The sequence below is a fragment of the Schistosoma haematobium genome, chromosome 7, assembly GCF_000699445.3.
Source record: "Schistosoma haematobium chromosome 7, whole genome shotgun sequence".
Taxonomy (NCBI): Eukaryota; Metazoa; Platyhelminthes; class Trematoda; order Strigeidida; family Schistosomatidae; genus Schistosoma; species Schistosoma haematobium.
In genome coordinates this window covers 9,099,957-9,116,723 of record NC_067202.1, presented here as the reverse complement: position 1 = coordinate 9,116,723, position 16,767 = coordinate 9,099,957, and the positions used below count along the sequence as shown (strand labels likewise).

The 16,767-nt window shown below is 36.8% G+C and overlaps 1 protein-coding gene across 1 annotated transcript in view; it reads left to right on the top strand.

The window, feature by feature from the left end:
* The window catches only part of MS3_00009557 (uncharacterized protein), a 33,561-nt gene extending 17,022 nt beyond the window's left edge, over positions 1-16,539 (top strand). Inside the window, exons 5-11 of the mRNA XM_051217930.1 lie at positions 221-467; positions 2,839-3,231; positions 4,333-4,461; positions 5,138-5,277; positions 6,790-7,350; positions 11,081-11,778; positions 14,327-16,539. Coding sequence (XP_051064366.1) covers positions 221-467; positions 2,839-3,231; positions 4,333-4,461; positions 5,138-5,277; positions 6,790-7,350; positions 11,081-11,778; positions 14,327-14,856 — 2,698 coding nt within the window. The 3' untranslated portion in view covers positions 14,857-16,539. The remainder of the gene's footprint in view (positions 1-220; positions 468-2,838; positions 3,232-4,332; positions 4,462-5,137; positions 5,278-6,789; positions 7,351-11,080; positions 11,779-14,326) is intronic.
* The last annotated feature ends 228 nt before the right edge of the window (positions 16,540-16,767 follow it).

The following is a 16,767-nucleotide window of genomic DNA, read 5'->3' as shown; positions in this document are numbered from 1 at the left end:
ATAAACTGTTTTGGTGGACTTTTCTGATTTTCCTCCGTGAGGAAATGCCACATTTCACATAAATTTTTACAAAATTGCTTTCTAGTCAAGTTGGTCGTTCAGTCGATTAATTAGTAATCGAACTTGTTGTTCTACATTTCTTTATTAATTAAAATTCCAAACTTCTTATAGTCTATTGAGGTACATAGTTACAATTTCCTTCCGTATTTATTTTTTAAAGGACTGGTGATCATTCTGAATGGAGAGTAGTACTAAGGCTAGGTTGGGCGACGACGGATTTCTATGTTCCAAGCAATGTATCCTCCAATGCTGCGTCACATCGAGCCCTTGTCTTGGAGTCATTACCTCGTTGCCTTTCTATTCGTGTCTCCGGTCGACCCGTACCCTTACCTGACCCCATTTTTCATGGTGGTCAGGCTCAACGTCTTGGAAAGCGCCTTCGTTTATCAATTGATATAACAGACAAAGTATGTGCATCTTTTTAATCTGATTATATTATTTTTAGCTCCATCGGTTTTTTGGCAAAACGTTTATTCAATACTGTCATAACCCGTGGCCTTGTGCCCTACTAGTGTATAATGTAATGATACCGCCAATTAGAGAACAGTGATTTATCGACAGGCCCAATGACACATAAAACTAGTACGAATAGTCTAGAATCTGTCGGTCCTGCTTCCTGTTAAGTCCAGAACACCAATATCAGTCTCCACGATATGAATTATGTATTTCAAACATACTGGGTTTATACACACCAGTCAAACATACCACATCATACCACAAAATAGAAAATAACATTTGTACAAGATCTAGCCATAAGTGTCTGTGGTCGTAAGAGATTGTAAATAATAGACTGGGCATAACTCAAGAACGGTAAACGGTATACTAATAGTCTATGAGTGAAAATAAAGCTGGTAATAGGAGGAACATGAATATGCATAGTTTAGCTACTTAATAATTATTGAGTAAAAATAGTATAGTATTAGTCCAGAAATAAATTCCAACAGTTATCATTCATTATTCTCATCGGAATATAACAAATACATTATAACCAGTGAACCTTTTTATTTACATCGTTATTTAAAGACTAGGAGTTTTAAACATAACTTAATGGGAGGACAAACGTTATAGTAATGATCTAACACATTCCACCAAATCGCCTAATTAGGTTTATTCTAAGCTTGTACAAAAACCTCAGTAGTTTTCTTTATATTCTTAGATATGCCGTGGAATCTGTTTACTTTTTTACTATCTCAAAACTTGACTGGAAATAAGAAATATCTCAGGATATATTAGAGAATGGTATTGCAATTAATGGCAATCAATGTTCTCTACTCACTCAGTGTGAAAGTTAATAAACAGTTATTTAGTTACCGCATAACGGAAATGAATCGTTTTTAAGGTGGCCATGTTACTACGGTTTAATTATGCTTTAACCTCAGTTGCAGGTCCGAACCCCGACACACCTAATTCGGTTTGAGCAATAGGATAGTATCATTAACCCTCACACTTATAGTGTTGCTCATACTCGAGCACCTGGTAAACGAGTTAATCTAGTTTAACTTCAACACATCTCTTGTTTTGACAGCTTATTCATATGAAATATAACCTATCAATATTCTTGTTTCGTATATGTAACAATGTTCGATCAAATAAATTAACAAATATCCACAAGCCGTCTAAGTAAAAAATGATATGTTCAATATTGACTAACTTCATAACAAATTCCCGAAGTTCACTTAACAAATCGTGACTGCCGGGGTTAAGGCATGTCTCTAGTTAGATAGATATCATTAGTGCAACTAACTAATGCTTGCACAATATCGTTGATTAACAGAAGCTATAAATATAAACTCTTGAATTTCTAATTGAGTGTTATCAAGATAACGCACTCACCTTAAAGTTTCAAAGTCGTAGATTCAATCTGTGTTAGAAATACAAGGGGACGCTGCTAGGAAATCGAAATCTAAGATGAAACAACTGTCTAGCATATCCCGGTTTTCAACGTTTCTTCAATTCAAGCAATCAGTCGTAAGTAAATTAGATTATGGTACATATATACATTGGTCAATTTCGGAATCTGTAGCCAATATATTCACTTCAAACAAATCAATAATATTGAAAATATTAAACGTGAATACTGAATAGTAGGAGTAACGTTACACATAAAGGGAAACAAATAAGTGCCATCACATGGATTTTATATATGAAAGGATTTTTACACACAAATAAGCAAATACATACAAGAAAAATCTTACAGCTATTTGTCAAGGTATGGGCCCATGTAATACATATCCAAACCACCTCAGACGATGAAAATTCATTACTTTACAAACCGATTTTCAACCTTTACCCAGTGCTTGATCTTGTTTTTTAATTGGTTTCATTTGATTCGTGACGAAAATGATCTCCAGACTGAACTATTCTTCACAAACCACCGAAGTAAAAATTACATGATGGAAACACTGTAGACATGAAGTGTCATCCATAATGGTTTCCAACTTAACTTAGGCAATTTTCAACAAGTTTGGTAAACACATTCACTAAATTTTTGTTTTCAACTTGATTTCACCGAAGCCTTGTTCATTTCATCGAATTTAGTTAATTTCTAGACAAATTGAAGTAAACATTCCAATGAATCTATTGTAGATATCCAACTATGTAGTGTTGCATTATCTATCTCACAAATATTTTAATGATTAGTGACTTTTTACCGTTTACTTATCACGTTAATAAATTTCCCGATAGGGGATGAACAAACGGAGTATATTTACGTATTTGTGTTACTTGTTCTACATAGATTTCACGAGTTACAACTTGAACAATAATTTTTTTAATCAGGTACTCATGAAGTGTGGTTCTGCAGTTAGAAACAGAGTTGTCGATATTGAATTAACCTGGTTGCATGCACCGTTGGAAGATCAATCTGTAGGACTCTTAAACTTGGTTGCTGATGGACTGGTTTCTCCATTGTTATGTCATCTAATTGGGTTGCCTCTAGTTCAAGTTACACTTGATCGAGCTTATTCAGTTTCCGATCTTCGAAATACCTTTAATTTGGAAAATCCAGAGGCCTACAAAAATTTCATCAATGGACCACTCTTAGATCCTATCGAATTTCCATCATTAACAGTAAATGCAGATGGTTCAGGAACTTTAGAAGATCACGGGGTTTTCGGGGCTTATGACAATTGTTTGCCACCGGCATTCTCACTTCCTGCTGATAATACAAAAGTAATGATTTTTATCTCAACTAGTTTGCTAGTTGTCAGTCTTTTTTACAGTTCCGATGCATAACGTTATGAAAACGATCTTGACATTTAATTTATCTTAGTGTCCAAATGTATTTTGATGCTTTTGAAGTGAAAGCAGCAACAGGCAACAAAAAATATATTCGGGTTGATATAGTCAGATAATTGTTATTTATATCAATAATCAGTAACTAGTAAGCTTCTAATTAATCAGAAGTGATAGTTTTCAACCTTAAATTGTTCAATACAACGCCTATTGTGATTTCTAGTAAAATTTAGTGATGGAAATAGTTGATCTTCTGACTTATTAACAACAGGAATGATCCAAATAACTGCTATTCGACGAGGTGAACCCTAGTTTATCAAAGTTGTAAAATCAAATCCCACTAATTCTAACCTAAAAGACTAGTTCCTTATACTGCCAAAACTGTAATTCCGAAGGCTAATTCTGTGTTTTAATTTAGGTTTTTTCACGTTTTATTTTAAAGACTCCATTAACCAACAATGAACATCAAACAAATAGTGACTTGATATATACTACCTTGAAATAAGTCAGTTTGATAGTCTCATCATATTTCTTTTTTAAACGTTGTACCTAACCTTTAACAGGGTTTGCATTTGTACTCCATCTGAGCAACATGTTAAAGACACCGATAATCAAGTACTATCAACGTCCATATATTGTTTAACATCATCGTTTACTTCTTACAAATGAATGGTAGAGAAGTCTAATATTAATCAATCTTATTATGTAAACGAGTGTTTTTGTACCACACTTAAGTGAATAATTATTGTAAGATGTTATGTTCTATGAGTTTGGTTTGTGTCAGTAAAATAACTTGTCAGAAAAAAGTGGTCATTCATTTGAAGGAAACAGCTGGTTTGATTTTGTAATCTTGAATTATTTTTAAGCTAGATTTTTAAGTACAAAATGATTAATTCCAAGCACTTTTGCATTTCATACTAATCTTCTGTGGTTTGTGAAAGACATCTGTTGATATTATTTATTTCTACAACTCTTAGATCAAAAGTAATCATTAATAAACAACTTATTTCTTATTCTGCCGTTATTTTTCAACTCTAGCATGAACTGAAATCTCGGCTTCAAAAATCGTCTGACGATAGTGATTTATGTTTTGAAGATGGTGACGTTGAGCTTGCTGACTACATCCCTGTGTGCTTATTGTGTCCACTAACTCGAACAAGAATCGATGTAAGTTCCTCCCCCTTTACACTGACATTGTTATTACTTTCCTGTGATTAGTTTGCCTTTCTAAATTTGTTATTTAGCACTTTATTATCAGTATTTGTGTGGTTTAATAATCGTCTACTACTGAACTCTGCCCGTAGTTTTTACACAAATGTAGTATCGTACCTAGATTTGATTTTTCTTCAGTGTCATTCGGTTTCACATACCATAACCCCTCCCCTTTAACGTACTAATACAAAAAGGCAATGCTGTGCCATTTTTTAAGATGGAATATGTGAGTCAAGTGTAGGTATTCCAACAGCGTTGTTATTGCCTGCATTTAAGAGTATCGTTAAATAAAATCTTAAGCTGTGTTTGCTGTGTATACTACAATTATAATGTAATTCATTTGAGCCAAACACTTCATGTGATTCTTTGGAGCTGACCACATTGTTTTAACAACTAAGTTATCACTCCCGATAGTTAGATTATACAATTCTAATAACTTTTCATTAAGGTGTTTTTATAAAACAGTATTCGAAACTAAAATTTTTTGTATGCCAACGTAAAAAGCGTAATCCATACAACAGTTAATCGTCTAATATAATAATCATGTCAACTATCACTTTAAATTATTTAAACATAAATAAAAGAATGTTATTTGTTAAAATTATTTGATCTTTCCATATTTTTATTGTAGCTTCCTGTACGATCGTTCAACTGTTCACATCTTCAGTGTTTTGATTTACACTCATATTTAACAATCAATATGCGAAGACCTCGTTGGTCTTGCCCTATTTGTAGTATCTCTGCACCATTTCGTGACTTAAGAGTAGATGAGTAAGTGGACTTTTTTAGTGTTGTTATGTCTATCGTTTAATAGGTGTAAGAAATCTATAAGTTTGAACAAACCAAGCTGTGACATCAATGCGTAAAGTCCATTAACTGTTATACTGAACCGTGTTGTCAGATGAAGCTCACCTAATTGGTGTCACGACTATGTGTCATTGGGCCTGTCGATAAATCACTGTTCTCTAATTGGCGGTATCATTACATTATACACTAGTAGGGCACAAGGCCACGGGTTATGACAGTATTGAATAAACGTTTTGCCAAAAAACCGATGGAGCTAAAAATAATATAATCAGATTAAAAAGATGCACATACTTTGTCTGTTATATCAATTGATAAACGAAGGCGCTTTCCAAGACGTTGAGCCTGACCACCATGAAAAATGGGGTCAGGTAAGGGTACGGGTCGACCGGAGACACGAATAGAAAGGCAACGAGGTAATGACTCCAAGACAAGGGCTCGATGTGACGCAGCATTGGAGGATACATTGCTTGGAACATAGAAATCCGTCGTCGCCCAACCTAGCCTTAGTACTACTCTCCATTCAGAATGATCACCAGTCCTTTAAAAAATAAATACGGAAGGAAATTGTAACTATGTACCTCAATAGACTATAAGAAGTTTGGAATTTTAATTAATAAAGAAATGTAGAACAACAAGTTCGATTACTAATTAATCGACTGAACGACCAACTTGACTAGAAAGCAATTTTGTAAAAATTTATGTGAAATGTGGCATTTCCTCACGGAGGAAAATCAGAAAAGTCCACCAAAACAGTTTATGACAGTGAACATCGAGGTAAAAATGAGAAAAACCTAACGAGTGAGACCGAATACAACAACACTCAAATTTCGGCATGCATTACGTATGCCCATTCACCAAAGCTTGATGTACGGTGTAGGAAGTCTATAAGCTCTACCAAATCAAGCTGTGACATCAATGTGTAAAGTTCACTAACTGTTATACTGAACCGTGTTGTCAGATGAAGCTCACCTAATTGGTGTCACGACTATCGTACCGATAGTTGGAAACGTTGAGTGACATGGCTTAGGATATTTCTCATTGGTGCAGATGCACGTATTCAGCATCTTCCCCTAGATATCCAGTTCTGAATTATCCTATAATTACTTTATCCCTTCAATTCATTCTTTCTTCTCTAATGCTATTTTCTATATACATGATGTGTTCTAATACCACTTATACTATTACTACTATTATTCTACTATCACTCGAGAATTTGTTTTTATACTTTCATCATACCGTGTTGATGTGGTGTGACAACTTGCTCTTATGGATATATGTGACAGGTTCTACGTTGCTTACGACTGATTGATGGATTTTAATAACATTTTCATTTTTCACTATTCATGTATCGTTAATCTTATATCCCTTGAAGCACTAATTGCCTAATATTTACTCTTATAAACAGTAAATTGAAGTGTACAGATTATTGATGTAAAAAGTAATTTTTTTGTAATTTCATTTTCTTTTCCACACCAGATTTTTTATGAGTATTTTGAAAAATCCTCGTAGTGTTGACGTTGAATTTGTTCAGTTGGATGCAAATGGTGATTGGTATTTAAATAATCCTAATGACGTTAGTCCAAATAGTTCTTTCATCACGGAATCTAATCAATTTAAAGTTGAACAGAAAAATGTCGAAAATGTAAAGGCTCCTATTACATTGAAAAATCTTGAAGCACCTAGTGAAGGAGACAAAGTGACTACTGATAAATTGAATGAATCCGAAACAAACACTGTTGATAAAAACAATACATATATGGAAACGACAGAACAAGTAAATAAAGATAATCACAACAATACTAATAGTAATAATGACAATTGTCAGCCAGAACCTGAGGTAATTATCTTAAGTGATGATGATGATGATATTAATAATAATGATACAAAGGAGACGGAGACATATGTCCAAAATGGCAGTAATGATAAAAGTGTCAATCAGTGTCCACAAAATGTTGATAAGCTTAAAACCACTTGTAATAACGGTCAAAATGATGATATAAATAATGGTTTTCCATGTTTAAAAGAAAAAAGTACTATGTAAGTCAACACTTTCCTATGTTCCACTGGTGTTTACACCTTTTCAGTTGTTTCACTTGCATTATGTAATGTGTACTTACTTACTTACACCTGTTACTCCTCGTGAAGGAGCATAGGTCGCTCACCAGCATTCTCCATCCAACCCTGTCCTGGGCAATCCTTTCCAGCTCCTTCCAGTTGTAATTCATCCTTTTCATATCTGCTTCTATTATCCGACGTAATGTGTTCTTTGGCCTTCCTCTTTTCCGCTTCCCTTCAGGATTCCAAGTTAGAGCTTGCCTCGTGATGCAGTTTGACGATTTGCGTAATGTATGTCCTATCCATTTCCATCGTCTTTTCCTAATTTCCTCTTCAGCTGGAAGTTGGTTTGTTCTCTCCCACAGAAGGCTATTGCTGATGGTATCCGGCCAATGGATGTTGAGTATCTTGCGTAGACAGCTATTTATAAATACTTGTACTTTCTTGATTGTGGTTGTTGTAGTTCTCCAAGTTTCAGCTCCATACAGTAGAATTGCCTTGACGTTCGTATTGAAGATTCTCACTTTGATATTGGTTGAAAGTTGTTTTGAGTTCCATATGTTCTTCAATTGTAGGAATGCGGCCCTTGCTTTGCCAATCCTCGCCTTTACGTCTGCATCTGAACCTCCATGTCTATCGACGATGCTTCCCAGATATGTGAAGGATTCTACATCTTCCAGAGTTTCGCCATCAAGGGTGATTGGATTGCTGTTCTCCGCTTTGAATTTGAGGACCTTGGTTTTCCCTTTGTGTATGCTGAGGCCTACTGATGCAGAGACTGCTGCTACATTGGCTGTCTTTATCTGAATCTGTCCACGTGTACGTGATAGGAGGGCTAGGTCATCTGCGAAGTCCAGATCGTCTAATTGGTTCTGAGCTGTCCATTGTATTCCGTGTTTTCCTTCAGATGTCGAGGTCTTCATAATCCAGTCGACCACCAGAAGAAAGAGGAAGGGAGAGAGTAAACAGCCTTGTCTGACTCCGGTCCTTACTTGGAATGCATCTGTCAGCTGTCCTCCATGCACTACTTTGCACTGTAGTCCGTCGTATGAGTTCCGGATAATATTGACAATCTTCTCAGGAACTCCGTAGTGTCGAAGAAGTTTCCATAATGTCCTCCTATCTACACTGTCGAATGCCTTTTCATAATCAATGAAGTTGATGTATAGTGACGAGTTCCACTCAACTGATTGTTCGACGATGATCCGTAGTGTTGCAATTTGGTCTGTGCACGACCGATCCTTTCGGAATCCAGCTTGTTGATCTCGAAGTTGGGCATCTACTGCATCCTTCATCCGGTTCAGCAACACCCTGTTGAAGACTTTCCCTGGTATTGACAGTAGTGTAATGCCTCTGTAGTTTTCACATTTGCTCAGATCTCCTTTCTTTGGAATCTTGATGAGGTGTCCTTCTTTCCAGTCCATTGGCACTTGTTCCTCCTCTCAAATCTTTTTGAATAGAGGGTAAAGCATGCTTGTGGTTACTTCGACGTCTGATTTCAGTGCTTCAGCTGGTATGTTGTCGGGTCCTGCTGCTTTCCCGTTCTTGATTTGTCTGACGGCCATTCTAATTTCCGTCGTTGGTGGGTTGACATCTATAGGAAGATCTGTGTGTGCTGCTTCGATGTCCGCTGGATTCATTGGAGCCGGCCTATTCAGGAGTTCCTCGAAGTATTCTACCCATCTGTTTCGCTGTTGTTGAATTTCAGTGATTGGCTTGCCTTCTTTGTCTTTGACCGGCCTCTCTGGTTTACTGTATTTCCCTGATAGTTTCTTCGTTGTATCGTAGAGCTGTTTCACATTTCCTTCTCTAGCAGCTTTTTCTGCCGTCGTTGCTAGTTCTTCCACGTATTTCTTCCTGTCGGCTCTAATGCTCCTCTTCACTTGCTTGTTTGCTTCTATGTATTCAGCTTGTGCTTGGACTTTCTCTGCTCGTGTTCGGCTGTTGTTAATTGCTGTCTTCTTGTTCTTCCTTTCTTTGATCTTGTCCAGTGTTTCTATAGAGATCCATTCCTTATGATGGTGTTTCTTTAGGCCCAGAACCTCTTGACACGTTGAAGTCAATGTTTCTTTGATGCCTTTCCAGTTGTCCTCCATAGTAGTTTCTTCTTCCTTCAGTAGATCTTGAAAGGCTTGGAATCTGTTGTTGAGAGCTATCTTGAATTCATTGAGTTTGTCAGTATCTCGAAGGAAGGCTGTATTGAACCTTTGTATTGCTGTTTGTCCACTTGTCCAGTTCTTTTTAGCTTCAGTTTTAAATTGGCTACAACTAGGTGGTGATCTGAAGCTACGTCAGCTCCTCTCCTGGTTCTCACATCTTCCATTGTCCTTCGGAATTTTTTTGATGCAAATATGGTCTATTTGGTTCTCTGTAGTGTGGTCCGGTGAGATCCATGTAGCCTTGTGTATACGTTTGTGTGGAAATATTGTGCCTCCTATGACTAATTTGTTGAATGCACACAAATTTGCAAATCTTTCTCCATTTTCGTTCCTCTCTCCCAGTCCATGTCGTCCCATAATATCTTCATATCCAGTGTTGTCTATTCCGACCTTGGCATTTAGATCTCCCATCAGAATGGTGAGGTCCTTTCTTGAGCATTTCTCTATGATTGACTGCAGCTGCTCGTAGAATTGATCTTTAATGTCGTCGTTGCTATCATTGGTGGGTGCATTACATTGGATAATATTCATTAAGATCCCCTCCTTTGTTTTGAATGATGCTTTGATGATTCTGGATCCGTGGGATTCCCATCCTACAAGTGCATTTCGTGCTACTTTGGACAGCATAAGAGCAACTCCCTGTGTGTGTGGAGCATTTTCCTCTTCGTGACCGGAGTATAGCAGCATCTCTCCCGTAGCTAGCCTTTTCTGTCCAGCTTGGGTCCAATGGGTTTCGCTGATTCCCAGTACTGCCAAGTTGTATCTCCTCATTTCCGTTGCTATTTGGCTGGTCTTCCCGGTTTCCCACATTGTTCTAACGTTCCATGTACCTATAAAAATTTTTGCTCTGGTTGTTAGAAGGGGCATCGGCAAACTCGTGGCTTCCGAAGGAATTCGGCTTTCACCATGAAGCGTCATAATTCTTCTAAATGAAGACCTTCTAACTCTCAGGGCAGAGTTAAAATGGTTTGAATTATTTTTTCTGGTAAGCGTTTTTTTTAGCGAGTTAGTTTTCTACGGGATGGGGACGCTAACCCCATGCCCAACCCTCCTCCTTTACCCGGGCTTGGGACCGGCAGTAACTCTAGAAGAGCTACAGGCGGAGTTATTATGTAATGTGTACTTATCTATAAACTGTTGAATAAGTTATGCAATAGATTTTATACTGTAGTGATTGCATATTAAGGCAACAGACATTTAAATAACAGAAAATGCTAACATTTCGAGAAACAAGTCCGCATCATATAAGCATACATTTTTGGGAGTTAGAAAGTCATTTTTGTATTATTATTATTATCATTATTAATTATTGTTAGAGGAGGGTATATTGGGCTGACGAGTCCCAAGCGGGAAGAAACACTAATCCTTGATGCTACTGCTAGTCCCAATACATCTGTTTTATATATCCTGTCTATAAAAATATCACTACTATGATAACTTCTTGTCGGAATTATCAGTGGATATAATATATTTAATAACTTCAAATGTAACTAGTTACTTTTAAACCAGTTTTTACGTATATCTAAATCACTTCCATTTTCGATTCTTCATAGCTCAAGTAATACGCAGTCTACACGAACTTTCACGCTTGAAATCGATCTGACAAATGATGATTCAGATTCTTCTTCACTTTGTGAACCAAATAACAGAATATTGGAGACCCCTTTTACTACTGATCATACTGTTCCGACAAATGACATTCAGCAGTCGGATCTTTCATCTGACTTTATTCGCACAAGAGATGAAATTCGATTTGGTAATAAAGGTCCGTTAGTAGTGATTAGCCCGTTACAGTCTATAAGTATTCCCAATTCTTTGTCTGGCTCAACTGAAGAAAATGATTTAAATTCCCATTTAGATGAATTTAACGCTATACGTAATGAATTGATTATGGATCCTAAACAGATCTCACGTGCAGACAGTAATTGGCCTCCAGAACTTGTGCAAACTATGTTGAGAACCTCTAATAGTTCCGTTAACAATATCAATCAGTATGATATCATTGGTTCTAAATCTGCTTTCTATCAACGACTGTTGGAAGTAACTGCTCATCGAGTGAATCAAACAATGCTTAAGAAAAATTCACATATCCCCTTAAGAGATAACGAAAGATTGTTATATAACAAGGCATTATCTCTTGCTTTTGATGGTGGTGGGTCTAAGAGGAAAGGAAACTCAACTAAACCTAATAATAACAAGGTTAATAGTAGACCAAAAACATCTAAAAAGGTACTAACATCCGATTCTGAAGGTGAGTTTTCATGTTGTGATAATAAATTGTTCAGCCGTGTTTTTATTAATGTAGGGGGTTGTATCGGCAACATCGATCAAACTGTTCTACCGTTTATGGCCTGTGACGACTGATCCACCTAGCAAGGTAGAATTCCGCAAGGAACTCCAACTCTTGAAGCGCTACATATCACCAGACACAGACGACTTACCTCTAGTCCTTTCTAAAGATGGTGGTGACTTCCTGGTTAAGGAACTGACTGAGTTGTTTACAAAGGTCTGGCAATTAGAGAGTGTTCCAACATCACAAAATGAGTCGATAGTTGTTCCTATCTTTAAAAAGGGTTCACACCGTTTCTGCAAAAACTATTGGGGAATGAGTCTACTCCCGATTGAGTCCAAACTATTGGCTTCCGTCATACTTCGTAGATTGTTCGAAACCCGAGAAAGATTGACTCGCGAGGAGCGGGCTGGGTTTCGTTCTGGTCGAGGATGTATTGATCATATGTCCACCCTCCGCCAAATGTTAGAACACCGCCATACTTATCAAAGGCCAACAATCGTAGTGTTTCTTGACATCAGGGCTGCCTTCGATTCGTTGGATAGGACTGTTCTCTGGGATTGTCTATTGAAGAAGGGTGTGCCTGAGAAGTTTATTAACATCCTAAAAGCCCTATATACAAACACCTCAGGCAGAGTGAGGGCATACAACCATCTCTTTCCATCGTTCCATTCGAGCAGTGGGGTTAGGCAGGGTTGCCCAATCTCACCATTCCTCTTCAACTTTGTTATCGATGACATTCTGGAAACAGCTCTGATGGGTGTAGGGAATTGTGGCGCATATATATCTGGTGCCGCCTTGTACCAATTATTGTCACTATCTTGCAACATCGAGTTCAATAGCTTGGACATGAACTACTGTTATAACGCTCAAGTTTTCTCTGTCTTTACGAATGAGACGTTAATTTACCTTCGACGAATATCTGCACTAGATTCCCTCCCAGTGTCTACTCTACAGGACTTTAACACAACTCACCTCAGAAACAGGTGGTTAGCCTGACTAGAACGTAAATATATTTCACACCAAAGACCGACACAATTCAACACAATCGGTCATTAATAATAATAAGGACAGGAGAATATATAACTCATGCAACACCTGTCAGACTATCTACTAGTCTGACTAAGCAAACAACTAATCATTATCATTCTTGCCCACACATCACCTACGAATGTTGTCCCAGAGAGTTCGACGTCTTAAATTGTTTGCCGACGCTGGGACTGGTTGGAAAAAGCCGAGGGATGGTCAGTGTATGATAAGGTGTCGTGGTATGAAATAAAGTTGTACAAGACTGGCTTCTGCTAATCCTTCATGACTCCCTGGTCGGAGTTCTAGAGATGGTACGACCCAGTGACTAGAGACGTTATCAAATATGGCTCAGAATAAAAGCCGTTGGCGATCCTTCTGTAACTCTATTTTACTTTCTTCGTAAATGTGACTTTTTTAACTGAAGGAATTCTTTCTGGTTGTATTTTTCCTAACTGAACTGTTTCTCCCATTATTATTATTATTATTATTATTATTATTATTATTATTATTATTATTATTATTATTGTTATTGTTATTATTACTATACGCATTTCACATTCTCTATCTCTTCACAACCTCATTGTGATTGTATGGTGCATATGTATTTGGTGCCCCTTTGTACCAATATTTATGTGTTCAAATAAATAATAAAGGGGAGTTGTAAAATTTTTAAAATTTTATGATTTACCTCACAGACTGGCCTCAGTCAGACAACCATTAAAGATCGAAAAGCACTAGACAGTCGTATGAGACTCCGCGGCGGAAGTGTAAGTCTGCGGCCTCGTCGGCAAGGATGTATGCCGCTGTTAATGGTCTAAAGCTTAAGGGCTTTCTAAGAAACTTAGCCACAATCTCTAACGTTGTTGTGCACGCGTGCTTCCAGTGGCGAGTCCCATAATGGGCTGAGGCAGCTGTCCAGTCCTTACTGGTTCACAGTAGTTGATCAACTTCAGTCAGTTTTTGTTGTCAACTAATAAAACGGTTTTGCCCATTATTTAATTTTTCTTAATTTCTTGACAGCATTTGACTCAAATAAGTCTGTGATCTCATTTTAATGTTTTAATGCTTCATTTTGCGTTTCTTTTGTTTTTCTAATCGTCAGTTTTACTAACTGAAACTTGGACTTTGTTTTGCCAGGCTAACTGTTCTTTCAGTTAGTCGGGTTAATTTACACCCTGGTCACAACTTTTAATATTATGTTTAGATAGTCAGATTTATTTTCTTATATATATCATGTTCAACTTCATCATAACTCTGATGTATTGTTGGTAACTAAATTATAATCATTTATTTCGTGGATTCTTCTACTATTTAAATAAGTAGTATTTATTTGTTTACAGTCTGATCGTTTTATTATTTTAATTGAATTCCTATTATTTCATCTTAAACGGCTGAAAATGAATGAAAGATTTTATTTGTTTGCAAATATTTTATTTATTAATCTTCAGGTCTATTTTGTATTTCTGTCATTGTTTTATAGATGAATTCCCAGATAAACCTTGTTCAATAGCAAGTTCTTCCACAATCACTGGTCGTCGCAATGCTCATATAATCAAACAACAACAAGCTGCTGCATTAGCACGCCTAATACAAGAACGATCTACTCGTATCAGAAGTACATCTGAAGCATCCAATGAACAAAATCAACAAGGAATTGAAAATCTCCCTTCAACAAGCAGTAGTAGTAAAAACGTTAAATCTAAGAAAAATACTGTCAGTACTCAATCCAATAAAAAACGTCCTATTCGTAAGCGACCTCGTCGACGCCGACCTTCAAATATATCTGATGATAGTAACTCTTCTAGTCAATCTTTATATACTTCAGAAATGTCTTGTGTTTCCACTTCAGAACCATCAAATGACTCCTCTTTTGTTAATTCATCACAATGTACTGATGAAGATGATGACTTGTCAATCGACTCATTCTCATCAGATGATCGTTGGTCTCCTTCACATGTTAGCTTCAACAGGAAGCAAAAAACTAAACGCAAACCGAAAGTACGTCGGTGAAATTTTCGTCTTTTATTCAAATCTCGACATTTTTTCCTTCTAAAGATTGTAAACCAGTTTTATTATCAGCATTTTTATTTGTTCTATCAAATTTGTACAGTATAATTGGTTATTTTTTTCACACATACACACACACACACACTTTATCTACCTTCATATACATGTATATTAACTCAAGATCATTTTCAATTACAATTCGAGTTTTTGTGGATTCCCTTTCATTTCGAGATACTGTTATATTTTTCTTGAAGTGTAATAAATATAAAAAATCTTTTTACAGCTTTAAAAACTAACAGTTTATCATCAATCTTGAGAAAATTCATTATAAGTAACTGTCTGTAAATTCGTCAGTCCATTAAAGCAACACAATACCTCGCGTAAATATTCATGTTGCTCAGGTAGCTACACTACATCAACAGAAGGATAAAAATTTGAAAAGTTCCATACCAGAAGAGTTATAGTAAAGATAGTGTCTATTATTGTGACTTATGATACTTTATTGAGATTATAGCAGTTTTATTGCTTTGCTACCAAATAGACTTTGTTGACAATCACGAATTGCTTGAACATAGGCAGGATTTAAACTGTTTTGTTCTCTCAAATATTTATCAGTTTACGTCTCAGTCGGTCCCTAATATTGTAGAAAAGTTGTGGCATCAGATCAGCAAGGAACCGATAATGTTTGCTTCAACATATATTTAGTTGATACTAGTTATTTACAAAGATTTTAATATATCACATTAATAAATGCAAGTTCATGATGTTGATTTTCTCAGAAAATGTTAAGCGTGATTGTTCTTAGTTTTTAAGGTTAACTCTATGTATTCTCCTCAACTTCATTAAGAATTCCCAAGAATATGTCAAACGCTATCCTACTTGTTGAAATTATGTATGTGAATCCGAAACATTTCTTGTATGTTTGGGAATCACTTCATGAGCAATGCTGAAGATAGACTCAGTGTAAGGGGTTAGTGTGGCGATTTAGTTGATAAAATAGTGGATCTATTAGGTTCGTTAACCTTGAGGATACTACTGATTCGACTTATTTGGAACGGAACGAAGGCTCAGGATTCAGAGACTCAATAGACTATTCTGGTCTGTTGTCTTCGACTCAGCTAACTCGATCAAGAAGTCTTGGTAAGGCGTAGAAAGTGTATTCTACAAGCAACAGCAGATACCAAGCCAGGTCAAGCAGATCAGATCAAGCATACAAGTCAAGCGTATTTATACAAATATATATCGATTTTGTCATAGGTAATTTTTAAGCAATAATCAATGAGTCATCAATGGTCTGCTATTTAAAAATTTAATCGATAAGTTCAACTGACTGCCATTCAAATATTTAAACATTTAATCGATATGATAAAATTACAAAATATGAGTTTGGGGGATATATCGGCCCCAACAGGATCCTCATCTACTACAGAGATTTGGACATGTATTACACATAAACATTGGTACAAAGGGCACAGAATACGTATGCGCCACACAAGTCACTTGATTTGTGTGTGGGCTATGATACTGCCCGGGTGCCCAAACCGAAGTAGATGGTTTCCTTAGGGGGTTCACCCCGAGCATTTGACATAAAAATCTAATTCACAAGGTGGTGGATCAACGTTAGAAGATGCAGTCCCATTGCAGCCGTTGACCAATAAATGATTCATATGCCATTGCCTCCAAACGCGCAGGTACGGCCGAGAGTGGGGAGAGTCCGCTCTCCCTCGAAATGCTCTCACATGGCCACGCGTATATAGCCTCTGCCAGTGAAGTCCTACTCATTGCCTTCTCGTGGCGGGGGTATTGTTTACGAAATTGAGAGGGCGGAAAGCGAATGTCTGGCGCTTTAACTGGGTTGACGAACACGGAGAGTCCACCTAGGGGAGTCGGAAAATCCTGATTCCAAACCAATGG